General features: G+C 41.9%; 1 protein-coding gene across 5 annotated transcripts in view; it reads left to right on the forward strand.

Annotated features, from left to right (window-relative positions):
• vps13c (vacuolar protein sorting 13 homolog C) overlaps window positions 1–27,905 on the forward strand; it is a 351,237-nt gene that overhangs the window by 246,019 nt on the left and 77,313 nt on the right. For all 5 annotated transcript variants that reach the window (XM_041181313.1, XM_041181309.1, XM_041181310.1 and 2 more), the window contains 8 exons: window positions 1,727–1,848; window positions 4,498–4,795; window positions 11,993–12,382; window positions 14,197–14,301; window positions 15,679–15,843; window positions 17,172–17,300; window positions 23,743–23,876; window positions 25,158–25,284. In XM_041181313.1, the coding sequence (XP_041037247.1) occupies window positions 1,727–1,848; window positions 4,498–4,795; window positions 11,993–12,382; window positions 14,197–14,301; window positions 15,679–15,843; window positions 17,172–17,300; window positions 23,743–23,876; window positions 25,158–25,284 (1,470 nt within the window). The remainder of the gene's footprint in view (window positions 1–1,726; window positions 1,849–4,497; window positions 4,796–11,992; window positions 12,383–14,196; window positions 14,302–15,678; window positions 15,844–17,171; window positions 17,301–23,742; window positions 23,877–25,157; window positions 25,285–27,905) is intronic.

Here is a 27,905-nt window from a genome sequence, read left to right on the forward strand (position 1 = left end):
ATTCCTTTAGGGCTTCCGCTTTTTCCAGCCCTCTGTATCTGCCATAAGCCGCCTGTTTTTCCTTATCCAATCCTCTAAATCCCTTGATATCTAGGGGTCCTTGGACTTGTTAATCCACCTTATTGGGAACATGTGGCCCTTTTTGAATGAGTCCCACTGCTCCTGATGTAGACTTTCCTACCACTAGCTGCTCCCAGCCCACTTTGGCCAGATCCTTTCTTATATTGAAATCGGCCTTCCCCCAATTCAGGACCTTTATTTCTGGTCCATCTTTGTCCTTTTCCATAACGACCTTAAATCTTAGAGTTATGGTCACTATCCCCAAAATGCTCCCCATTGACACTTCTACCACTTGCCTGGCTTCATTCCCTAAGATTAGGTCCAGGTCCTTCTCCTGCAAGACTTTCTACGTGCTAGCTGAAAAAGCTCTCCTGGATGCACCTTAGGTATTCAGCCTCCTCTAAGCCTTTCACACTAAGACTATCCCAGTTAATATTGGGAAATTTGATGGATCTGTTGGTGGGGCTGTAATTCTTTCCACTCACTTCCAGGTAATCCTGCAGGCTACTGTCTTAGCCTGGAAGAGTAGGCAATGGGAAACTCACCAGTTCTCTGCAGTGGTGAACTATGTGGTTTTAACCATCTAAAGCCCAGCCGTAGCTGTAAACACTCCTGTGGGTTCTTGACCCTTAGCTCTGTATACTTGGCCCAAACTTTCTGGGCCTACTTAAATGAGATGTGTTACTTTGGAGTGTTCACTCCTTATAGGGGAAATTAAAAATCTACTGAAGTTGTCTTCTTGATAGCAATGATTTGGAGATTTTTAAAGGTGATGATAGGTTTCTGCAAACGTTAGACAGATTGGGAGAAGAGTCACCTCAGCCATTCATTCTAAATTTGTGGGTTGGACATTGCTAATTGTCACTTTTTTATCGTCGAGGTGAATTTTATGACTCCCCCAGTTGGCATATTTGCAGGTGTAAAATAGGATGGTTGAGCCTATGGTGGACAGGTGCAAAGGCGGAAGGAAGTAGGTGGCTATTTCCTTTGACAGAGTTTTTGGCCTCCAGAGCCTGACCCCCCAGTTGCTTCCTCCCTCTCCCTCGGGCCCCAGATCCCTCCCTGACCAAAAACCCCGGGCCCACCTTAGTCTGGTATCAATGTTGTCTTCCTTCTTGGGACTGCTTGTAGTCCCAGCAGTGGCCACTACTGAGTTCTGGCAAATGCCGACCTCCTCCTGGCCCCAGCCTGCGTTATAGAACTTTAAATAATCAATATGAGCAACAAAACAAGCTGGGAAGACAGACTTTCAACCTTTGTTGTGTTGTTACGATCTACTCCTCACTCCAGATGTAGGCTGAGCTGGAGCTAGATGATTCCCAGTGGGGCTGAAAGAACTAAACGGAGGTTTACCCCTGCACCAGTATCATGCTGGTCCTACCAGAAACATTGATAGAGGCCTGAGGAATATCTCAGTAATTTGAAATTGATCAGGTTTAATCTGAAAATGTTTTACAAATGGTGATGTAGTGAATGGACTGGCCATCTAAACCTTTGTGAGGGTTTGGTTTTGAAGGTGAAAGATTCATTAACTGCTGATCATATTCGCTGTTTAAAGCTTATAGGGTGACCAAGGCTTTTTGATTATTGTAAAATGAGATAATTTAAGATGAAGTTTGTATAACTGATAGAAAAGCTCAGTTTGTGTTTTTTTTCCTACCGATAGATCAAGAACCACTTCTCTGTCTCCTTTATCATCTACAAGTTTATTCCAGATGGCTGGCAATTGGAGCCGATTGGTGTGGCTAATCCTGAAGAGGAATTCCATGTGCCTTTAGACTCTTACAGGTGGTGAAACTAATTAAACATTATTTTATAGACCTGCTGAGTTTTTCCAGGTTTTTTTGTTTTTATTTTGGATTTCCAGCATCCGCAGTTTTTTGCTTTTATCTAAATATTATCTCATGTTGGTCAGATTGTCTGTAGTGAGACAGAGCAAGAGGCTTGGCAATGATTGGGCAGTTATTTTGCCTTGACAACTGCTCTGCACGACGTGCTGCCAGATCCCAGAATCATCAACCTCAAACATCCATCAAAATCCATTCCTCTGCCAACCCTCTATTCCTCCCTTCTCTCCACCCACTGCTATGCTTTCAGACGCCAGAAATCCCCCAATGCTCCAGACCTTACATCCCACTCCAAGTGCTCCCACCCTCAAGATATTCTGCTCAGTATTCCAGAAACCCCACGATACCCATGGCTGTACTACCAAACTCTCACTCAAAACACCAGAGCCATCTCCAAGGCTACTGCAGTCCAGGGCCACCTCAGCTGAATTGATACCTGGCTCCAACACGGCACATGTTGCTGATCATTTTGCTGTAAAAAAGACAAGATAAATATTGAGTACATATGTAAAGATGTTGGTTGTATCTTTTTATGTAATATAATCAAAATGTTTATACTTGGAATTTAAAAATAATGATTGCTCAGCAAAAGTTTTCATTTTCTCCAGACAGTATTCCTGTGTCTTGGCTTGACCTGTCCAAGTATTCAAGTCTTGTTTTAGTTCACCAGAGGATTTTGAAAACAAACTTGAAGATGAATTTAATGTTTTTGGAGATCTTTCACAGGAAAAGTTATGAAGTGCTTAGTTTTTAGAAAGGGACTACCAGAGATGTACATGGTAACTTGTGCATTGATGCCAAAGATATGGGCAGGGTTCTCAATGAGGACTTTGCCTCTGTCTTCACTAAGGACAGGGATGATGCAGGCATTCTAGTTAAGCAGGAGCGTGAAATATTAGACACAATAAGTATAATGAGAGGAGAAATACTGGAGGGACTGACACCCTTGAAGGTGGATAAATCATATAAACTGGAGGGATTGTATCCCAGGGAAGCCAGGGAGGAAATAGCAGATGCTCTCAGGATCATTTTCCAAACCTCACCGGATTCAGGCAAGGTATCAGAGGTTTGGACGTCTGCGACCATTGTACCATTATTTACAAAGGGTGTGAGGGATAGGCCAGAAAATTATAGGCCAGTCAGTCTGACTTCCATGATGGACAAATTATTGGAATCAATTCTGAAGCACAGGATAAACTGTCACTTGGAAAGGCACAGATTGATCAGGGATAGTCAGCAGGGTTTTGTTAGGAGAAAATCATGTCTTACTAACTTAATAGAAATTTTTGAGGAAATGTCAAGGGGGATTGGTGAGGGTAGTACAGTGGATGTTGGTTATATGGATTTTAGTAAGGCATTTGACAAGGTCCCACGTGGCAGACTGGTCAGAAAAGTGAGATCCCATGGGATACAGGGGAAGGTGGTGAGTTGGATCCAACATTGGCTCAGTGACAGGAAGCAAAGGGTAAGGTCGATGGATCTTTTTGCAAATGGAAATGTTGCCAGGGTTTGCAAATTGCAGCTATGAGGAAAGATTGTATAGGCTAGGGTTGTTTTCCTTAGAACAGAGGAGGCTGAAGGGGGGCCTAATTGAGGTATATAAAATTGAGGGGTCGAGATCAGGTAGACAGGAAAGACCTGTTTCCCTAGCTGAAGGGTCAGTTACCAGGGGGCATAGATTTAAGGTGATTGGTAGAAGGTTTGGAGGGGATATGAGGAAAAATCTTTTAATTGGAGGGTGGTGGGTGTCTCGAATTCACTGCCTGAATTGGTAGTTGAGGCTGAAATGCTCAACTCATTTAAAACGTACCTGGATCTGCACCTGAAGTGCTGTGACCTGCAAGGCTATGGATCAGGTGTTGGAAAGTGGACTTAAAATGAGCAACTAGTTTGTTTTTATTCTCTCTTTTTGGCCAGTGCAGACATGATGGGCTGAATGGCCTCTTTCTGCACCGTAATTTTTCTATGGTTCTATGGACAAATAGGACTCCTTTTTATTCTGTTTACACTGAGAATCAAATCATTACTTAAAAGTTTGTTTAAACTGCTGTGTTATATCTTTGTGCCTCTATTACTGTGAATAAAAAGAACACTAATTATTCATTTTTCATACACCCCTCAAATTAACATGTGTCTTGGGCATTAGTCTTAGAAACCTCTTTCAAAATTCTTTCATCAGTGTTAAGAGTTCTGCTGATTCTCGGAAAGGTCTGGCTCTGGGGAACGTAAAAGTCAGTCACATGTTAGTAATCAGCCAATCATAGGGCACCAATACATTAGAGGTCTACAGATTTTGTGTGTGTGTATTTTTCTGATCTTGAGATGTAACTTTACAAGCAAGTGAACTAGCCCCCTGATCTCATGAGCTTTCCAAGCAGAATAAAGGATTGGAATGATGGCTATAAAAGTACAGGCAAGCTGTTAAATATTGTAGCCGAAGCTGACTCCTGAAAATATTATAGGGGAGCAGCTTCTACCTTTGGTGAAAACTTAATTACAGTTTCACTTTAAGTGTAGGATAAAGTAGGAGCTGTACATAATATTGCTGCATTTTCTAAAGTACTAAAACATTAATATATTATTTTTGAAGAGGCCAATTGTTCCTAAAACCATCAGGTGAGCTGGAGGACCAATTCAAAATGTCAACAACATATATTACTTGGAAAGAAGAGCTTCATAGGAGCACCGAGATCCGATGCACTCTCCAATGTCCTTCAACTGAGATGAGCTTCATTCCTCTTATAGTAAACACCATTGCTATTCCAGATGAACTGAACTTTATCAGTAATCATGGTGATGATGAGTGGGATCCAGCCTATATCATTCACCTCCATCCTACAGCTACAATCAGGAATCTTCTGCCATATAGTTTGCGATACATGTTGGAGGTGAGTGTATTTCAAGTAAGGTGGAAGATTGCAGCTAATAATATTCATGCTTCACTGTGAACTTAGGTTATTGGAAATGGAAGCACAGTCTTTTATTATTTATATGTTTAAATAAAAGTAGCTGTTCAACAGTAAAAATAATCTTTTTGCTGATATTAGTTTCAAATATTGCTTTTTTTATTTCATTTGACTTTAGGACTGTAATACCTCCATCCCATCTTCATGATGATGACATGGGCCAGAGCACACACCGTATAAAATTATGCAGATGTTTTAAAATGGAAATGCTGCATTGTGCTGCCTTCATTACCTCCTAACTCAGCTTCTCATTGCTCTGCCACTTTACCCAATGCTCACCAACACAACTACTTCTCCTCCCCACCCCCCCATCTTCCCTTCAAAGCTGCTGTATCTGGGGACAGGCAGTGGCGCAGTGATATTGTCACTGGACCAGTATTGCAGAGATCCAGGGCAATGCTCTGCGGACCCGGGTTCGAACCCCGCCGTGGCAGATGACGAAATTTGAATCTATAAATGGCTGGAATTAAAAGTTAAAAAAATGCATCTGATTCACTCGTCCTTTAGGGAAGGAAATCTGCCACCCTTACCTGGCCTGGCCTACATGTGACTCCAGACCCACAGCAATGTGGTTGACCCATAAAAATGCCCTCCAAACGAGGACAGTTAGGGATGGGTAGCAATTGCCTAGCCAGTGACGCCCACATGCCATGAATGAATAAGAAAAAAAATTCACCCCATACCTTGAAGAAGCTTAACCCATTCTCAACCTCCACTTGTTCTCTAATTATCTGGGATCTACCATATCTACCAGTTGGAACCCCTCCAGTGTGGTTTCTGTCTTAGTTATAGCACTAACAATGCCCTAGTCAAAGTACTGACATTATGTGTGATGATCATGGTGCATTATTCATCCTCAAACTCTCCATGGTTTTTGACATAGCTAACAAATCCCTGTCCACTGTCTCTCCTGTGTGATCCAACCCCATGCACTGCTTTTGACTTATTCCATTCCTACCTAACTCAATGGAAGCTATCAGCAGTGGTTTCTTTCCTGTGGTGCCCCAAAGTTTCTTTTTTGAACCCGTTTCTCTAGTGATATGTTGATCTTCCATTACATAATGACAAGCATGAGATCAGTTTTCGTATGTATGCTATTAATAACTATATTTATCTTTGCAGTACTATCGCTGATTCCTGGATTGTTGCTATATTTACTTGATGTCTTTTCAGCATTTCATGCTGGAAGTGTCATGCGTTTTGCCGTTTAACATTGATTGGCAAGACCTAAACCACCTTGTTCAGACTGTATCCGAAGTGTTATGTCTTAGCCTCTGATCTCCCCACCTTTCCTGGAACAACTCAAGTTCATCCTGATTGTGTGAAACTTCAGTGGCCTGTCTAGGGCTGAAAATACTGTATTTAGTCTATGACCATGACCTACAACCTCTGAAATATCACATCCCCATCCCTTTCTCACCCATTCTCAGCCTGACTCGCCCATACCGCTGCCACCTCCAGACTTGACTTTTCTAGTGTCTTTCTGGCCAGCGTTCAGAATTCATACGTACATACGAACATAGGAATTAGGAGCAGGAGTAGGCCACTAGGCCCCTCAAACCTGCTCCGTCATTCACTAAGATCACAGCTGATCTGAATGTAACTTCAACCCCCACATTCCTGCCTACCCCTGATAATCTTTCACCCCCTTGTTAATCAAGAATCTATCTCGCTCTGACTTAAAAATATTCAAAGGCTCTGCTTCCACCGACTTTTGAGGAAGAGAGTTCCAAAGACACTCAACCCTCAGAAAATATTTCTCCTCTTAAATGAGTGACCCCTTATTTTTAAATAGTGATCCCCTTTGTAGCCCCCTTTTGTCCTCTTCACAAGTTACTTTTTTACCTATCTTTGTGCCATCAGCAAAATTAGCAACCATTCCTTCGGTCCCCTCATCTAAGTCATTTATATAAATAGTTACAAGTTGAGGCCCCAGCACTGATCCCTGTGGCACACCATTCGTCACATCCTGCCAACCAGAAAAAGACCCATTTATAACAACTCTCTGCTTCCTGTTAGCTAGCCAATCTTCTATCCATGCCAATATGTTACCCCTACACAAGGAGCTTTTGTTTTCTGCATAACCTTTGATGTGACACTTTATCAAATGTCTTCTGCACATCTAAGTACAGCACATCCACCGATCCTCCTTTGCCCACAGCACATATGATTCCTTCAAAGGACTCCAATAAATTGGTTAAACATGAATTCCCTTTTACAAAACCTTGTTAACTCTGCCTGATTGCCTTGAATTTTTTGAAGTGCCCTGCTATAATATCTTTAATAGTAGCTTCTAACATTTTCCCTATGACAGATCTTAGGCTAACTGGCCTTCAGCTTCCTGTCTCCCTCCCTTTTTGAATCAAGGAGATACATTTGTTATTTTCTAATAGAACCTTCTCCAAATCTAGGGACTTTTGGAAAATTAAAACCAGTGCAACAACTATCTCACCAACCACTTCTTTCAAGACCTGAGGGTGAAGTCCATCTGGACCTGGGGATTGGTCAGCCCGCAGCCTGTTGTTCTAAGAACCATCCCGAAAACAATCTATGAACTCCTCATCTATGCTACCTTTGCCCATTTGATTTTTTCAGCCTATATATAGATTAAAGTCCCCCAGGATTATTGCTGTACCTTTCTGACAAGCTCCCATTATCTCTTCTTTTATACTCTGTTCTACTGTATAGTTACAATTAGGGGATCTGTACATCATTCCCACAAGTGACTTCTTGTCATACTTCTTATCATTCCTCATCTCAACCCAAACCATTTCTACGTCCTGGTTTCCTCAACCTCATCCCTCTCTAATGTGCTAATACCATCGTTAATTAACAGAGCCACCCCTCCACTTTTTCCTAACTTCCTGTCCTTCCTAAATGTCACAAACCCTTCAATATTCAAGTTCCAATCTATGTCACCCTGTAGCCATGTCTTTGTAATGGTTATCGGTTGGTATTTAGTTATTTCTATTTGTGCTATTAGTTCATCTGTTTTATTTCGAATGTTATGTGCATTTAGGTACAGCCTTTAGGTTTGTCCTTTTATTATTTTTGTAGCGCCTAGCCTTATCTGCTGACTTACTCTTTGACTGTACTCTGTCCCTTCCTGTCACACTTTGTTTATCATTTCCCATATTCATACCTCTCTTGCCTTGTCTCTACTCTTTGTTTTACCACATCTTCCCAAATTTGATCCCTTGCCCCAGTATTCAGTTTAAATTCCCCTCTACTTCCCTAGTTAGGCTGCTTGCAAGGACACCAGCCCCAGCACGGTTCAGATGTAGACCGTCCCAATGGTACAGATCCCACTTTCCCCAATACTGGTGCTAGTGCCCCACAAGCTGGAACCCAGCTCTCCCACACCAGCCTTTGGGCCATGCATTCATTCCTCTGATCTTATTTGTCCTATACCAATTTGCACGTGGCTCAGGTAATAATCCAGAAATTATTACCTTTGAGGTTGTGCTTCTTAATTTGATGCCTAGCTCATCATACTGACTATGCAGAGCCTCCTACCTTATCCTGCCTCGGTCGTTGGTATCTGCATGGACCACGACTACTGGATCCTCTCCAGCCCTGAGCGGATGCCTCGAACCCTGGCACCAGGCAGGCAACAAAGCTGTCTGGACTCTCTCTCTTTGCTACAGAGAACAGTGTCAATCCCCCTTACTATACTGTCCCCCAATACCACCACATTACTTTTTGCTCTCTCCACTTGGATGTCTTCCTGTACGAACGTGCCATGGTCAGTTTGCTCTTTCACCCTGCAGCCCCCACTCTCAGCTGAGAGAACTTCAAATCTGTTGGACAATTGCAGAGACTCTCTGTCCTGCCCTCTGGGTCCCCTTACCTCCCTCACTCACATTCACACCCTCACTCAGTCACACCCTCACTCACAGTCACACCCTCACTCACAGTCACACCCTCCTGCCCCTGGCCAGTGACCAAGTCAGAAGACCCTATCCTAAGTGGTGTGACTGCCTCCTGGTATAAAGCATCCAGGTAACTTTCCCCCTCCCTGATGTGTCACAGTGTTTGCAGATCAGCCTCCAGCTCAATGACTCTGAGCCAGAGTCCCTCAAGCTGCAAACACTTACTACAGAAGTGTTTACCCTGGATCACAGTGTTATCCAGGAGCTCCCACATGCTGCAGCCTTGACATGTCACCTGTCCTGCCATCCTTAATGTGTTTTAATAATTACTTCATTATATTAATCACTTTTATATTTATGTTGCTTTCTTATATATTTGATTAACTTTACCACCAAACTGGGTACTATTTTAAACGTTAGGGATAGAATAGATACTCACCAAACATCTAGCTTCTTTCCCTGTGGCAGAGCAAGAATCGATTTCTGTGGGGTCTGAAAGATAGAAAGAGGAAACAAACGCATCACTCCCATCCCCACCAATTCCAAGTCTTCACTCAGTTAGTGAGCTGCACTCCTATTGCCCCTTTGACTCTATGCTGCTCTGTACAATTGCATTCTCGTCCTTTTTTTCCCTCTGGTCTTTCTCATTCTTCAGTGCCTTGGTGGGGAGGTAGTGGCTGCCGGACGAGTAATCCAGAGACCCAAGGTAATGCTCCGGTGACCGGGGTTCAAACTCCACTCAGCACATGGTGAAATTTGAGTTCAATGGGTATCTGGAATAAAAGTCTAATGATGACTGTGAAACCAATGTCGATTGTCAGAAAAACCCATCTTATTCACTAATGTCTTTTCGGGAAAGAAACTGCCACCCATATCTGGTCTGGCCTACATGTGACTCCAGACCCACAGCAATGTGCTTGACTCTTAAGTGCAACCCACTCAGTTGTATCAAACCACTAAAAAGTCTAAAAAGAATGGAATCAGACCACCTGGTATCTACCTAGGCACCGGAAACGACAACGGGAAACTCGGCCTTGTTGATCCTGCAAAGTCCTCCTTACTAACATCTGGTGGCTAGTGCCAAAATTGGCTGTATTGTCTCTCAAACTAGCGACAGCCTGACATAGCCATACTCATTGAAGCACACCTGCATATGTCTTCACATCGAGGATACCCTCCATCGTGTTGTGTCGCACTACCACAGTACTAAATGGGATAGAGTTCGAGCAGATCTAACAACTCAAGACTGGGCATCCATGAGACGCTGTGGGTCATCAGCAGCAGCAGAATTGTACTCAAACACAATCTGTCACCTCATGGCCTGGCATATCCCCCACTCCCATTACCACCAAGCCAGGGGATCAACTCTGGTTCAGTGAGTGCAGGGGGGCATGTCAGGAGCCGCACCAGGCATACCTAAAAATGAGGTGTCAACCTGGTGAAGCTATAACACAGGACTACTTGCGTGCTCAGTAACATAAGCAGCAAGTGATATACAGAGCTAATCGATTCTATAAACAACCGGTCAGATCTAAGCCCTGCAGTCCTGCCACATCCAGTCGTCAACTGTGGTGAACAATTAAACAACTCACTGGAGGAGGAGGCTCCACAAATATCCCCATCCTCAATAATGGAAGAGTCCCACACATCAGTTCAAAAAATAAGGCTGAAGCATTTGCAACAGTCTTCAGCCAGAAGTGCTGAGTGGATGATTTATCTCGGCCTCCGGAGGTTCTCCGCATCACAGATCTTCAGCCAATTCGATTCACTCCGCATGATATCAAGAAACAGCTGAAGGTACTGGATTCCACTCCACACTCCTTCAGATCTGCTCTCATCACTCCTCTCCTCAAAAAAAAAACCTTAACCTCTCCATCCTGGCAAACTGCCACCATATCCGCAACCTCCCTTTCCCCCACATATGCAGCCTCCCAAACCTGTACTAATCTTTCTCAGAACTCCATGTTTGAATCCCACTAATCAGGTTCTACCCCTGACACAGTACCAGAGTGGATCTTATCAAAGTCAATTTTGCTTATTTTCTATGTGACTGTGACCAAAGTAAATTGGCTTCCCTTGCCCTTCTTGATCTGTGTGTAGCTTATAACCCTGTTGATCTCTCAATCCTCTTCTACCCCCTCTCTATTATCATCCGGCTATGTGGGACTGATCTCGCCTGCTTCCATTCTTATTTATCTAATCATAGCCAGAGACTCATCGATAATGGCATTTCTTCTAGCTCCCACACAATTATCTCCAGTGTCCCCAAGGATCTGTTTCAGATCTCTAGCATCTGCACTATTTTGCTTTTATTATCCCCAAAGATCTATCCTTGGCCCCCTCCTATTTCTCATCTACACGCTGCCCGGCTTCATCTAATAACATAGTGTCAGTTTCCAAGTGTTTTCTGATGCCACCCAGCTTTGGCTCATCACCACCCTCTGCTGATCCTTCCACCGTCTTAAATTGTCAGGCTGCTTGTCCAACATCTGGCAGTGGATGAGCAGAAATTTGTTCCAATTAAATATCCGGAAGACTGAACACATTATTTTCAGTCGCCACCACAAAATCTGCTTGCTCGCCACCACCTGTACCCTTCTTCCTGACAGCCGTCTCAGGTTGAACCAGACTGTTTGCACCGTTATGTCATATTTGATCTTGAGATGAGCATTCATCCGCATATTCAAGCAATCACCAAGTTTCTCCCTATCAAAACCCCTCAAAATTTTCAACCCCTGTATTAAATTTCCCCTGAACTGTTTGTGCTCTGAGGAGGAGAATCCCAGCTGCTTTTGTGTGTCTGCATAACTCATGTCCCATATCCTTGGGGCCATTCTCGTAAATGTCTTTGCACCCTCTCCAAGATCTTGACCTCCTTCCTAAAGTGTGGGGCCCAGAATTGGTCACAATACTCTGGATGAGGCTTAAGCAGTGATACAAAAGGGTGAAGGATAACTACTTGTCTTGTATGCATTCTGTGCTTGTATTTGTAGAGCTAGGGATCCTGTATGGTCTTTTTTAATAACCTTTATTAATGTGTCCTGCCGCCTACAAAAATTTGTGTATGTAAGCCTTATAAGTCACTTTGATATAGAAATGGAGATCTCTCTGTTCCTGTAACCCCTTTCAAATTGTACCATTTAATTTCTATAGCCTCTCATTTTCCTTCCAAATGCAACGGTTGGTGTTACTTTTAAAAACTTGCCCAAGTTTTGCCCATTCAACAAGTGGTATTTGTTTTATCCAGGCGACTGCTGAAATTAATGAACTGGCAGAAGGATGCACAGCAGACATACTACAGTCCAGAATCAGGGGGGAGATAATGGAGCTAGTCCTTATGAAGTATCAAGGCAGGAACTGGTGTGGCCATATTAAAATTGAAGATGGACTTGCCGAAATGTTTCCAGTCTGCTTTACTGCTGACTCTAAGGATCGCATGAGCATTGATTTGCTTGTCCATGTTCAGAAAGTTAGTGGCCGTCTGGTTTTGTCTATTTATAGCCCATACTGGATCATTAATAAAACCTCCCGGGTCCTACAGTATCGTGCAGAAGATGTACATGTGAAACATCCAGCTGACTTCCGTGATGTTGTTCTCTTTTCCTTCAAACGGAAAAATATTTTCAGCAAAAATAAGGTATGTATCATTCCTTTTGGATATTTCCAGGTTGACAGTAAAAAGGAGGTAACTCCATTTGTTGACATAGGGAGCAGTCATCAGAGTTTAAAAAGAGAAAATGCCACGGAGGGGTGAACAGGATGGTGCATTTTACTAACTTCAGTTAAATCTCATAAATTTTCTTAAGCGCGCAGCTTCACCATTGAGTATCTCCTCCTTTCTGTTCAACTTTTCTTTCCGTATGCACAAGTAAAATAAATATTAACGCACTAGCCTTATTATAACACATTAAAATATGAAATGGATGAGGTTATTAGGATGAGGTTATTAAAAGACATCATATAGAGTAGAAGGGAGGCAAAGTGTTTTGTAGCTGGAGCAAATCATTGGAGCTTGTTACAGGGTCTAGAAACATCCTTTTTATTCATGTATTCATCTATGTTGTCTTTTTTAATTTCTGCTGTTAACTAGCACTGTTGGAGGATGAGGTAACAGTGAGTGTGCTAAATGATTTTGGAATTATGGCATTCGGCAGGTATGCAAGTGCTGGAAGTGTTGCTGTAGGATTAAAGTTTTTTTAATTACATTTCTGAAACACTGTAATAACCATAGCTACAGTGACACGCTGTTCCACATTCTGGTGCCCCAGCCCCATTCAAGGTCCAATAACTGTAACAGCATTGATAGCCTGTCATTCCAAACTAATGATGGATTTTCCTCTTGAGGGGAACAGAATGCTGAGATATAGAACCACAATGGTAGGGTACAGGTCTAAAGAATTTACGCTCGAGTCACCCTTGAATATTGTCTGTAATCCTGGTCAGCTGGACAAGGATGAAGCATTCCAGCCCAAGAGGTGGTGCAAGAAAGCTCCACAAACAGATCACAAGCATCAGTGATCTGGTGCAACATTGGAAAATGTAGAGCTTTGCAGCTTTGAAAAGAGAACTGGGAGGGGACCCCAGGGCGATGTCATTTATTCATAGTAAAGGAAAATCTAAAATACTAATTCAAATGAAAACATAATCGGGCATGAGGACAACCTTCCAAGGAGCTGAAAGAAGGTTTGAAAGTATTCCTCGTGTTGTGTGCCAACAGATGTTAAAGACTTACGGGTAGAGTAGTTACAATCGAAAGTCACTGAAGGAAATGCTTGAGGCTGTGAGGGGTAAAGAGGCCCTTGCTTTCTCAATGAGCTAGATGTGATTAAATGGCCTATTCTGCATGTTGGTTTTGTGCTCTCTCTATTCTAAAGACCATCAATATCCAATCCTTTTGAATGCCTGATCACCTACCTGTCTTGCCCCTCAACAAACGTAGACAGTACTTATGGAGAATTTGTCAACCTATATACCTTCTAGATGACTAAAGTGGTTTAGGTAACGTGCAATTGTATTTTATATATTTGCTGCTGCAGAATATAAGGTTTCAAAAGACACAGTAAAAACAGATTTTTAAAAATTATACTATTTTTGTTTGTGAAATAAAAATAGTATCAAAAACTTCAACTCTTCACTCTCTTCAAATAATACCAATATTCCTATGCCCAGCTCAGAGGTCAGAGCCTTTGTAATTTGCTGCCAGAATCTCATATTCCACTGCACCGCATCGCTCATCAGGTCATGATTCGAAAATGTAGAAAATAAATAAGGGCTAAAGTGCCTGAAATTGGGCAGGATTTGAATCAGGCTCCATTGGTAACCAAATATGTGTGTTAATTTGTTATATACTTATTTTTGTCAATCATTTGATTTGCCATGAAAGCTTTTGAGTTGATGATCCTGAAGTATTGTGTTAGAGAAATATATTTTGATTTTTTTTTTGATTTACAGATTCAGCTGTGTGTATCCACCAGCAGCTGGTCCAATGGTTTCTCATTAGACACTGTGGGAAGTTATGGCTGTGTCAAATGTCCTGCAAAGAATATGGGATATTTGGTGAGTTTTCTCAAAGTGCAGTTTGGATGTTTTTAAGAGCAGATACTGAACAGGAGTGCAGTTATGGTCTAAAATTTACTGTATAAACCCAGAGTCAAGTCTCTCCGAAGTATCTATCGCTACAGTGTCTAGTTGAGTAACATAATCACTGCATTTTATTTCAAGATGAAGTACTTGAGTTTTATACTCAAAGCATTACAGGCCTAGTAACAGTAACCAAATTTACAACCATCCAGTTTGACCCAAAGTGCTGCCAACTGTACATAGACTGTGTAATATATGTCTACCCGGCTCTGCTGAATTAACTTTAACCTCAGTGTATAACCAGCCTCTACCACAATAACATCACTTCTCCACTTCACGCACCAACCAACCATGTCACCCCACAACTAATGTTGTGCTGAAGTACCATAACAAAACAGTGCTGTACTTTGTTCTCAAATGTAGAAAGGAAGGGCTCAGCTTAAACCTAGGCTTTGGGGTAGTGTTTTTATCTCTACTGATCAGTGCTGTTTCTTTAAATGCTTTTGTAGCTGATTCAGTTATCAATATCATTCTGGTGTATTTGTAGAGCTGGTACTCTGATTAATAAGAGGAACACGAGAACTTAGGAGCAGGAGGAGACCATTTAGCCCCTCAAGCTGTTTAGCCATTCTGTGAAATCACAGCTGAACTGCGACCCGAATTCCATATACTTGCCTTGCTGCTTATCCCATAATACCTTTGGTTTACAGAAATATTAAATCTCATATTTTAAATTAGCAGTTGCTCAAGCATCAATTGCCACTTTCAGAAGAGAGTTCCAAACTCCTTTTGCTCTTTGTTGTTTCCTAATTTTACTCCTGAAAGGTCTGACTCTAATGTTTAGACTACATCCCTGGTCTTAAACTCCCCAACCAGTGGAAATAATTTCTCTCTCTTTACCCTATCTGTTCCCCTTAATATCTTCAAAACGTTGATCAAATCACCTCTTAAACTTCGGGGAATATGTCTGTAGTTTGTGTAATCTCTGCTTGATATTTAATCCCTTGAGTCCAGATATTATTCTGGTAAACCCACACTACACTCCCTCCAGGGCCAGTATATTCTTCCTAAGGTGTGGTGTGCAGAATGTTCACAGTTCTCCAGGTGTGAGCTAACTAGGGCTTTGTATAGCTGAAACATGACTTCTACCCCCTTGCATTCAAACCCTCTAGATAAGAAGGACAGCATTCCATTAACCTTTTTGATTATTTTCTGTATCTGTTTACTTACAATCACATTTAATGATCTGGGTACCTGGACTTTGGAAACTTATTCATGTGTGCAGGATGCCTACAAGGTAGGTAGTCCATACTGTAAATACTGTTAATAACTAATTTATTTTTGAAATCACAGATTGGAGTTACCATTAAGATGAGCAGTTTCAACATGACCAAGGTTGTTACCCTAACTCCATTCTACACTTTGGTTAACAAGTCTTCCTACGAATTGGAAGTTGGAGAAGATCAGCCGATTGACCAATTAGACAATGAGAAATGGGTTTATATTTCAGCAGCAGAGGTATAGTATTGGGTTTTAGTTTTGAAATATGCCTGTGAAAAGATCCATTTGCTCCTGTGGGTTTATCATCAGTAATGCAAATATAATTACTGCACAAGAATTTATCACATTTTTAATGCATCCGGATTTTGATGTTAGGAACAATTTACGCTATGCCATTTGCTTTAAATGTTAATAAAATCTGCTAATTATTCTAAGAAGAAATGGGTCAATGGTAAAGTAGAAACACAAAGCACACAGGAGACTGAAATGTCTAGGATATTGTTTTTTTACTGCACAGCATTTATCCGAGCCTATACAGAGAACCTCTTCATTCTACTCTCAGCCTAATGTTTCCTGTGGAATCCTCCCCAAATATTTGATAATTTCTCTAAAATGTTATCTTCACTGGATTCTGAATCTAATTCATTTGGTGATTTTTTTTTCTAAGCATGAAGCACTGGTTGTTCACAGAAGTGACTCTGATGCTCCTTCCCATTTTCTTTACTGGAAAACAATCTCATCTGATTTTCTACATTTAAATAACTGATTCTGAGCAAAACAACAGTCTACTTAAATATCTGCATACTCGTGCAGATCCCTCCATGAGAGCATTATTTAATGTGAGTGTTTAGGGCAATGTCATACATCTTGGGCAAGGAGCTTATAATCAAGTGTTGTATATGATTAAGGATTGTATCCCCAGTTAAGCTATTTCTTCACTGAGCACTTGAGCACTTTTATATTCAGTTACCACACGTGCAGGACCCAGTCTTGTAACTGGTGACATGTCACATCTCAAATGAAAAGGTAATATCAGAATTTGTATTGCAGTTCAAAATCATTTGTACTTGTCTATTTTCAGGTTTTGAATTTGAATAACAGGCAGGGTTATTGTAGTGTGATGTGTGTGCTTAGATATTCACATATAATCATGTGAATTGGTAAATGTTATTGAATGAGGTTTATTAGCAATATTTCTGTTCTTGAGTTGGATATTTGTTTAGTTTTTCCAGCAAGTTTGTGCTCTCTTACATTGTTTCTTACTGTTACACAATTATGTTAACGTTATGGCACAAGAATTCAATATGAAAGTTTTATTTGTTTTCATTATTTTATAAAGTCGACATGAATATCTAGTAAATTTGGCAGACCGATACTGATTCTTAATAGTTTCTTAATGTTGCAGCTCTTTTTGATTGGAGCAAATTATTTTTGGCTGTGTTGCACCTGGAATTCTGTCAACCATTTTAATTCTGTTTTTTAGCTTTGCATCCATTAAGTAACCAGTTCCTCACGTTTAACTGTCTTAGGAGCCCATTGCTAAAATTTCTTTAATTTTATTCCAGTGTCTTCCTTTCTGGCCAGAAACAACATCAAACAAGCTTTGTGTCCGAGTGGTTGGTTCTGAACTGTCATCAAAATCTTTCTTCTATAATAAACAAGACAATGGCACATTGTTGAGTCTTGACCATGTGGTAAGTTCAAGTGCTTTGTTTTGTTTATGTTCTCTTTGATGATGGCAGACGTTGGATCTCAATTTGGAACCAAATGTGGAAGGGAGGTTGACTATTGTCTTCTCTGCCGTGAGTAAACTGCCAAGTTGGAAGCTCATTATCTTCCTGTGGGGACAGTGGGAGGCACAAAAGTGGAGGCAAGAAATTAAACATTTTTCGGAACAAGGATGGGTCATTTGGCCCAACAAGCTGTCCCTTTCTTATTGATCGAGCCCAACCATCTGCCTTTTATATCTATTCTTTCAACCTTCTTTGTCCAGAAACTTGTCAAATTGCATCTAGAATATATTTATACAAGAACTTTATTAATGTGTTCAGTCTGTTACTCGAACACAAGACAGCTTCATTAACCTACCTTTTTTAAATTGGTGAAATGAGGAGAGACCACAGTATTGGGCCTCCAGACTCTGCAAGAACCTGTTCAGCTGATTTCAGTTATGAGGCTAATAGTGTCCAAGGCAAAACTCATTTTCTCTGTGCTTTATTGAAAGGGGCAGATTGATCGATCATTTAGATGGAAGCTGAAGGGTGCTGTTCTTTGTCTATCTGAATGATATTTGAGGAAAATTTTGATGACTAAGTGGCAGCATGTCTTGTGGTCCTTCAGCCGCATGTTGAAAGCTGTGGTTCATACACAGTGAACTCTGCAGGGTGTAAGGAAATTTTACAGCTCCCACCGCTGCTCTCCTAGTTCAACATATCCTGCCTGGTGGAGCAACATTCGGACAGGTGTTAGACTTATTTGGATATGTGGCAGAGAGCTGAGGGGCGTTGGGGGAGTGGTGTTAGAGAGGGGCATGGGGAGAGGGAGTACATCAGAAGTCCAGAGGCAGCCAGGTTAGAGATATGGCTGCACCTGGGAACCGTATCTTAGTGGTTATGTTACTGGACCAGTAATCAATCCTGAGGCCTGGTCTAATGCTCTGGAGACATGAATTCGAATCCTACCGTAAATGTTGGAATATAAAATCTAGTAATTAATAAGTCCGCAATGAAAAGCTACTCTCAGTAATGATGACCATAAAACTACCAGATTACCCGTAAAAATCCATCCGTAATGACCTTCAGGGGAAGAAATCTGCCATCCTAATCCAGCCTAGCCTATGTGTGACCCCAGACCCATAGTAATATGTTTACCTTTTAACTGTCCTCTCAAATGGCAGAGCAAGCCACTCAGTTGTATCACTACAGAATAAAGGTGGACAGATCATGTGACATCAGCATAGGCATCGGAAATGCCAAGGGGACCCAGCCCTGTTGACGGTGCAGTGTCCTCCTCACCAATATCTGGGGACTTTTGCCAAAATTAGGAGAGCTGCCCCACAGACTAGTCAGATTCCAGCCTGACATAATCTTACTCACTGAATCATAAGTTACAGCCAATGCCCCAGGAGTCACCACCACCACTCCTGGGTATGTCCTGCCCCCACAGTCAGGAGGCAGTGGCCCTGGGAGCCTCAACAATGACTCAGAACTCCATGAAGTCTCATGGCATCAAGTCAACACAGGCAAGGAAAGCTCCTACTGAATATCACCTACCACCCTCCCTCAGCTGATGAATCAGTGCTCCTCCACGTTGAACACCACTTAAAAGAAGCACTGAAGTTAGCAAGGAAACAGAATGTACCCTGGGTGGGGGACTTCAATGTCCATCAGCAAGAGTGGCTCAATAGCATCACAAGTGACCAAGTTGGCTGAACACTGAAGGATGTATCTGCCAGACTGGGCTCGTGACAGGTAGTGAGGGAACCGATAAGAAGGAAAAAACTTAGACTGGTTCTCACAAACCTACCTGTCGCAGGTATATTTGTTCTTGACAGTGTTGTCAGGAGTGACCACTGTGCTGTCCTTGTGGAGACGAAAACCTGTCTTCACACTGCAGATACCCTCCATGTTAAGTGACACTACCACTGTGCTAAATGGGATAGATTCAGAACAGACCTAGCAGCTAAAAACTGAGCATCCATGAGGTAATATGGGCTGTAGCAGAATTATGTTCAACCACAATCTCTAACCTCATGGCTTGGCATATCCCTCACCATTACCATCCTTACAATACAGGAGCACATGCCAGGGACAGCACCAGGCTTACCTAAAAATGAGGTGTCAGCCTGGTGAAGCTACAGCATGGGACTACATGCCTGCTAAACAGTGGCAGCAGCATGCAGTAGACAGAGATAAACAACCTCACATCCAAAGGATTGGACCAAAGCTTTCCATTATTGCCATATCCAGTCATGTAAGGTGGTGGATAATTGAATTGCTTTCGGGAGGAGGAGTCTCCACAAACATCCCCAACCTCAGTGATGGGGGACCCCAGCACTTCAGTGCAAAAGATAAGACTGAAGCATTTGCAACCATCTTCAACCAGAAGTGCGGATTGGGTGATGCATCTCAGCCTCCTCTGGAAGTTCCCAGTACCATAGATGCCAGTCTTCAGCCAATTCGATGCACTCCACGTGATATCAAGGAATAGCTAAAGGCACTGGTTAGAGAAAAGGCTGTTGGCCCTGACAACATACATACATACAAACGTACGTACATATGTACATACAAACATACATACATACATACATACGTACGTACGAAATAGGAGCAGGAGTAGGCAGCTCGGCCTGTCGAGCCTGCTCTGCCATTCAATAAGATCATAGCTGATCTGGTTGTAATCACAGCTCCACATTCCCACATACCCTCGATAAGCTTTAACCCCCTTGTTTATCAAGGATCTATCCAGCTCTGCCTTAAAAATATTCCAATATTCTGCTTCCATTGCCTTTTGAGGAAGAGAGTTCCAAAAACTCACTACCCACTGGGAGAAAAAAATTCTCATCATCTTTGTTCTAAATGGGTAACAGCTTATTTTTCAACAGTGACCCCGAGTTCTAGATTCTCCAACAAGAGCAAACATCCTCTCCACATTCACCCTGTCAAGGTCCCTCAGGATCTTGTATGTTTCAATCAAGTCACTCCTTACTCTTCTAAACTCTGGCAGATAAAAGCCCAGCCTGTTCAATCTTTCCTCAAAAGCCAACCCTCCCATTGCAGATGTATATCCAATAAACCTTCTCTAAACTGCTTCCAATACATTTACAACAATCCTTCAATAAGGAGACCAATACTGTACATGGTACTCCAGATGTGGTCTCACCAAAGCCCTCTATAACATTCTGGCGGTAGTACTGAAGACCTGTGCTCCTAACCTGGCTGCGTCCTTAGCCAAGCTATTCCAGCTTCACTATAACACAGCCATCTACCTGACAATGTGGAAAATTGCCCAGGTGTATCCTGTCCACAAAACAGGACAAATCCAGTCAGACCTCATCCACTTTTCTCAATCATCAGCAAAGTGATGGAAGATGTCGTCGACTGTGCTATCAAGCAGCACTTAAACAGCAATAACTTGCTTATTGATGCTCAGTTTGGGTTCTGCCAGAGCTACTCGGCTCATGATTTCATTACAGTCCTGGTCCAAACATGGATAAAAGAACTGAATTCCAGAGGTGAGAGTGACTGCCATTGATATTAAGACAGCATTTGACCTAATGTTGCATCAAGGAGCTCTAGCCAGACAGGAAAGCTCTCCACTGGGGAGTCATAGCTAACATAAAGGAAGATGTTGTTGGAGATCAATCATCTCAGTCCCAGGACATCACAGCAAGAGTTCCTCGGGGTAGTGTCCTCAGAGCAAACATCTTCAGCTGCTTCAGTAAACTTCCCTCCAGTATGAAGTCAGAAGTGGGCATGTTCACTGATGATTGCACAGCACCATTGTTCAGTACCATTCACAGCTCTTCAGACACAGAAGCAGTCCATGTCCACTTGCAGCAAGACCTGGATAACGTTCAGGTTTGGGCTGATAAGTGGCAAGTGACAGTCCATACCACACAAGTGTCAGGCAACGGCCGTTTCTAACCAAGGAGAGTTTTACCATCTCTCCTTGATGTTCAGTGATATTACCATTGCTGAACCACTGCCATCAACATTCTGGGGGATATCATTGACCAGAAACTGGACTGGACCAGTCATATAAACATTGTGGCTACAAGAGCAGATCAGAGGCTGGGAATTGAGAAGTGAGTAACTCACCTGACTCCCCGACTCCTTCAACAGCACCTTCTAAACCTCCAAACTCTACCATCTAGAAGGGCCAGGGAATCAGATACATGGGAACACCACCACCAGTAGATCCCCTCCAAGTCACTCACCATCCTGACTTGGAAATATATCACCGTTCTTTCACTGTCGCTGGATCAAAATCCTGGAACTCCCTCCCTAACAGCACTGTGGGTGTACCTACACCACATGGACTGCAGCGGTTCAAGAAGGCAGCTCACCACCACCTTCTCAAGGGCGATTAGCAATGGGCAAGAAATGCTTGTCTTGTCAGTGATGCCCACTTTCCAAAAACAATTTTTTTAAAAATCTGCAAGGGAGCACTGAGGTCTAATGCTTCAGGTCAGAAGGGTTGTGCAAAAGAAGAGCTTTGTGGATTCAAGGATCTCAAACTTAATGCTTTGGGAGTTTTGAGAAGAATGGCTGTCGTGATGGGGGAGTGAGATTTGGTGACAGGACATGGGCTGCAGATTTCTAAACATCTGTACTCCAAGTTGTCATTAAAAAACACCAGAGCCAGACAGAATCTGTGATCTCTGTGCCCGTGGCAGTGCCATTAAAGACCAAAGAAATGCGAGACTTGCACCACCACTGATTGGGCTGATTCTCCTTGTAGAATAGTCACCTGAGCGTTCAGCAACTCAGCTACCCAAATGCACTGAGAGCGCATTCTTCCTAAAAGATTGCTTGTGCCACTTAGAATGGATGCAATTTCTAAGCACCAAAGGAAGTGCTGCTTGGATTATGATCAGCAAATGTTGAAAGGTGGCAGAAAAGATAACCCAACTTAGAAATAATGAATAAATGCACATGATTTTAGAATAGTGTTTATGTACATTATCGCTTAAAGTTGGAAGAAGACATTGCATTATCACACCATTGTTCCCTAGAGAGAGAGGGATTCAGGCTTATTTAGGCCATAACGATTTCTTCCACCCCGGATGCTCAGGGTGAGCAGAGAGACTGGCTACAACAGGGGCAAACGTAGTGCTGCATATTCTCCTAAATGACCTCTGACAGAAGAGGAGGACGTGTTCATCAACAATAACTTACATTTACTTCGGGGTTATAACACAGTAAATGTTGCCAGAGGATGGCAAGCAATAAGAGGGGAATGAAGGCATGGTCACAGATATAGGCTTTGAGGGGGCTTTAATATTTGGGCAGAGCGGTAGCAAGGATTAGTTTTGGAATAGAAAATACCTGAAGGCTGGGCCACTGATTAAATGGAAAAGGGAGGTTGGGCTGGAGTAGCAATGCCAGGGAGGCCAGATTCCAGATTGGAGGATGCCAATTAGTTATAGGAGGCTATGGAAGTAGGGATGAGTGAGGCCGGAGGAGTTGTAGAAGGCAGTAGGAGTGAGAATCTAGTCGGTTGTAGAAGCAGGATTGAGTGAAGCTGTTGAAAGATTTTTGAATGAGTTTGTGTTTGGCGGTGGTAAAACTAAGATGCATAAATTCATGTAGCATTGAATATAAGCATTTTGGAGCCATTTTTACCATCTTAAAGTTGCCTGCCATCTGTTCAGGTGTGCTTTTTACATAAATGCCACTATTGATTTTTCAATGTATTCAGCATGTTACTTTAAAATTGCTGTATTCTCTCCTCATTTCAGTAGATTAGTGCCATAGATGTAGAGCTCGAGCTATATTTTGCCCAGCTCTGTTGTGTCAGGAAGGCAGCCAAGTTGGAGATGGCACACTTAGAGTGCTCTGATTCCAAAATCCTGTTTGTGCCACCTAAATGACTCTCTTTTGTGGTAACAATTTCCAAAGACCAAAGGAAATGGCTGTTTGGATTGTTATGATCAGTAAATGTTTATGGATGGCAGAAAATAATAACTAGCTTAGAAATAAGTGAATAATAATGAAAATAGAAAGTGAACTTAAAAATGCATCTAATTTTGAGCAGTTGAATTGTAGAGAAGAGCGGACAAAACTCCTGATCTATAACAAAGCAGAATTAATAAACATAATTAAATTTAATCAAAATTCCTAATAATAATTTGCAAGTAAAAGGAATAAAAATTGCAAAGGATGGCACTTAACATCACACACATCTCTCTCTCAATACACAGCTGGTGTTATGCAAAATGGACAAAGAAATTTGGCGTTTCATTCTCATGTTTTTAATATGATCAAGTTCCCCTGTATAAAATCTCTGCAGCAACTAATTTGGCCATAAGGAAATTACAAATCTATTGCTAATGTTGTTTTGCAATGATATGTTTCAGATTCCAATTATGAGTAGAACTGTTAGTTGATCTTATGCATTTTTTTGCTTTGGCAGTGTGGTGGAGTTATAGTGGATGTGAATGTTGCAGATCATGCCACAGTGATCACTTTTACTGACTATTATGATGGTTCTGCACCTGCCCTACTCATTAATCACACAACGGCAGTGAAGTTTCGCTTCAAGCAAAGGTATGTGAAATCCCCATAGCAGCTCTTAACTGAATCAGTTTGCAAGTTGCACCAACAGGGATGCAATGCATGACCAGTTAATAATTTGTTATTTGTTGATGTTTTACAGAAGAATCTTAGCCAGGGCATTTGAATGCTCCTGTTTTAATGTTGGCATGAGATCTTTTATATCCACCCTTTAGCCCGAGAGAATCTGAGGTGCATTCAAGGAGATTGATTACATGTCTGAACAGATAGCTTCGAAGTAATGTTTCATCTGAAAAACAGCATTTATGACAATTTGATACTCCCCTGTTTTGTGTTGCAGTATCAGTCTAGGTTGTGCCTAAGTCCTGGATGGGGCTTCAATGCCAAAGTGCATTTCAAATGGAAAGAAAGTACTTTCTCTTAAAAGTAAACCAATGTTATTCTCTCATATAATCCCACCTATCTATGATCTTAATGTGTTATTTATATGATACCTGTACATTTAATGAATCCATCACACTTTGTTACAGATAAAAAACTAGCTTGGCTCACTGGTAATTCTCTTGTTTGAGTTAGAAGGTTCTGGCTTCACTTCCATAGACTTGAGCACATAATCTAGGCTGATGCTGAGGGAATGTTACACTCACTGAGGTCCTGCCTTTCGGGGTAGATATTTATGTGAAGCCCTGTCACCCGCCTCTCCCACACACCCCCTCAGGGAGACATAAAGACCCCATGGTCCTATTCGAAGATGAGCGTGATGGTCCCCTGGTAATAATAAAAATACTGTGGATGCTGCCAGTCTGTAATAGAAACAGAAAGTGCCAGAAATACTCAGCAGATTTGGCAACATCTGTGGACAAAAAAACAGAGCTAACATTTCAAGTTGAATACGACTCTTCAGTCTGTTAGTTACAACAGAATTGTTACAAAATGTGTCACAATGACTAGTTTATTGTTACCTGAGACCTAAGGTGTACTTTTGTTGCTGTATATTACAGGTATGCTGAGCTTTAGAATTTTGACAGCATGTAAGATGTTATTACCATTTTGCACAAGTAGTGATTTTTAAAAATATAAGTTTTTGTATCTTATATATTTAACTAAACAATACAGGGTAATATGCTAGCTTTTTCACACTTTGAATTTCTGCATAGGCTAAGCAATTGTAATGGAAAAGATACGTACAGGAGTTAGTTTCTGTGAATGCACTTCTATTGTGGCCCAGGGATAATATTACTGCTAAATGAAATGTCTTGTTCACGAATAGTTTATACTCTTCTCACTGCCCTTTAATCCTTTCCTACCCTACAGTGGATTACAGGATGAGTTGATACTTGATCCAGGACAGGCTCGATTATTTGCATGGACTGATCCTACTGGTATCAGGAAACTTAACTGGGGCTGTGTCTGGAAAACAGGAGAACTTGACTTGTTAAAGGTACATAGATATCATCTGTAAAAACAGAAAGAGCTCTTAAGAAAGAAAAGTCAACCTGCAGTGGAACCTGGTTGACTGCAAAGCAGTTAGCAATCGATGAACTGTATGTAAGTAATTGCCTGAATGTTGGGTGATTACTAAGAGCTGGAAGTTGACTGAGCAGTTGTAATTTGGGCATGACTCAGAAGGTGGAGTGGATCGTAATTGGTGAGAACTAGAGCATTTGGTCAGTGACAGTTTGGTACAGAGGTAGGAGGTGGTGGTGTTAGGCCAAGTGAATTAGTTACATGAAACAATATTTAAATATATTAAACAAGGTTACAGAGGGAGGAGGTGGTGGTGTTAGGCCAAGTGAATTAGTTACATGAAACAATATTTAAATATATTAAACAAGGTTAGATTGAGATGGCTGCCAAGGTGGTATGCTACGTATGCAGTATGTGGAAGATTGTGATGATAAGGATAATTCCAGGCAACCATATTTGCATTTAGTGCCTGCAGTTTGGGGAATTTCAGCTCAGAGTTATGGATCTAGAGTCTGAGTTGCAGATATTGTGATGCATCAGGAAAGGGGGTTAGTTACTTGGATTTTTTTGACCCAAAAAGCAGTCAGACCTCTTAAGTGAAGCATTGGTTTAGATTTGATTAGAGTTCAAGGAGAGGCAGATGTGACAGTGATTAAGGTAGGCGAGGGCACAGCAGATGCAGTGAGCCAAAGGAAGCTGAGAGGAGTATAGAATGTACAGGGATGAAATCAAAAAGGAAATTAGCAAAGCAAAAAGAGGTCATGAAAGAGTATTGGCAAGCAAAATCAAGAACCACCCAAAAATGTTTAATCAATACATTAAGAGTGAGAGGATAACTAAGGAAAATGTAGGGCCCATAAAAGACCAAAAAGATTAAGTGTGTGGAGGCAGAGGATGTGGGTATGGTTCTTAATGAATATTTTGCATCTGTCTTCACAAAAGAGGGGGCAATGCAGACATTTTAGTTAAGGAGAAGTGTGAAGTATTGGATGTAATAAACATACAGAGAGAGGAAGTATTAAGGAGACCAACATCTTTGAAACTGGATAAATCACCAGGGCTGGATGAAATGTATCCCAGGCTGTTAAAAAAAGCCAGGGAGGAAATAGCTGAAGGTCTGAGCATCATTTTCCAATCCTCACGGGATATAGGTGTGGTACCGGAGATTTGGAGGACTGCTAATGTTGTACCCATGTCTAAAAAGGAAGCGATGGATGGACCGAATAATTATACACCAGTCTGACCGACCTCGGTAGTGGGCAAATTATTGGAATAAATTCTGGAGGACAGGATAAACTGTCACTTAGGCATGGATTAATCAAGGATATTCAGTGTAGATTTGTTAAGGGTAGGCTGTGTCTGGCTAACTTGATTGAATTTTGAGTGAGTAATGGGGAGGATTGATGAGGGCAATGCAGTTGATGTGATCTACGTGGATTTTAGCAAGGCTTTTGACAAGGTCTCACATAGCAAACTGGTTAAAAAAATAAAAGCCCATGAGATCTAGAGGAATGTAACAAGCTGGATACAAAATTGGCTCATTGGCAGAAAATAAAGGCTAATTGTTGATGAATGTTTTTGACTGGAAGGCTGTTTCCAGTGGGGTTCGGCAGGGCTCAGTACTAGCCCTACCTTTTGTGGTATGTATTCATAATTTAAATGTAAATGTAGGGGGAATGATCAAGAAGTTTTCACATAGCGCAAAAATTGGCCACGTGGTTGTTGGGAGGAGGATTGCTGTAAACTGCAGGAAGACATGAATGGACTGGTCATGTTGGCAGAAAAGTAGCAAATGGAATTCAACCCAGAGAAGTGTGAGGTGATGCATTTGGGGAGGTTAAACAAGGCAAAGGATTTCACAATAAATGGGAGGAGGATACTGAGTGGTGTAGAAGAAGTGAGAGACCTTGGAATGAACGTCGACAGATCCCCGAAGGTAGCAAGACGGGTTGATTAGGTGGTTAAGAAGGCATGTGGGATCCTTACATTTATTAGCCGAGGCATAGATCATAAGAGCAGGGAGGTTATGCCTGAACTATGCAAAACATTAGTTGGGCTACAACTTGAGTAGCGTGTGCAGTTCTGGTGACCTTTTTTTTACTTCATTCATGGGATGTGGGCATTGCTGGCTGGGCCAGCATTTGTTGCCCATCCCTAATTACCCATGAGAAGATGGCAGTGAGCTGCCTTCTTGAACCGCTGCAGTCCACTTGGCGTAGGTACAACTACAGTGCTGTTAGGGAGGGTGTTCCAGGATTCTGACCCAGTGACAGTGAAGCAACGGTGATATATTTCTAAGTCAGGATGGTGAGTGGCTGGGAGGGGAACTTCCAGGTGGTGGTGTTCCCATTTATCTACTGCCCTTGTCCTTCTAGATGGTAGTGGTTGTGGGTTTGGAAGGTGCTGTCTAAGGAGCCTTGGTGAATTCCTGCAGTGCATCTTGTAGATGGTACACACTGCTGCTACTGTGCGTCGGTGGTGGAGGGAGTGAATGTTTGTGGATGCTAATCTAATTTCCTGTTTAATACAGTCCCCTACCTTATCACTTCTGTTTGGAGGCCTGAAGACAACTCCCGCTATTGTTTTCTGCCCTGT

This window comes from Carcharodon carcharias, assembly GCF_017639515.1.
Source record: "Carcharodon carcharias isolate sCarCar2 chromosome 32 unlocalized genomic scaffold, sCarCar2.pri SUPER_32_unloc_1, whole genome shotgun sequence".
Lineage (NCBI taxonomy): Eukaryota > Metazoa > Chordata > Chondrichthyes > Lamniformes > Lamnidae > Carcharodon > Carcharodon carcharias.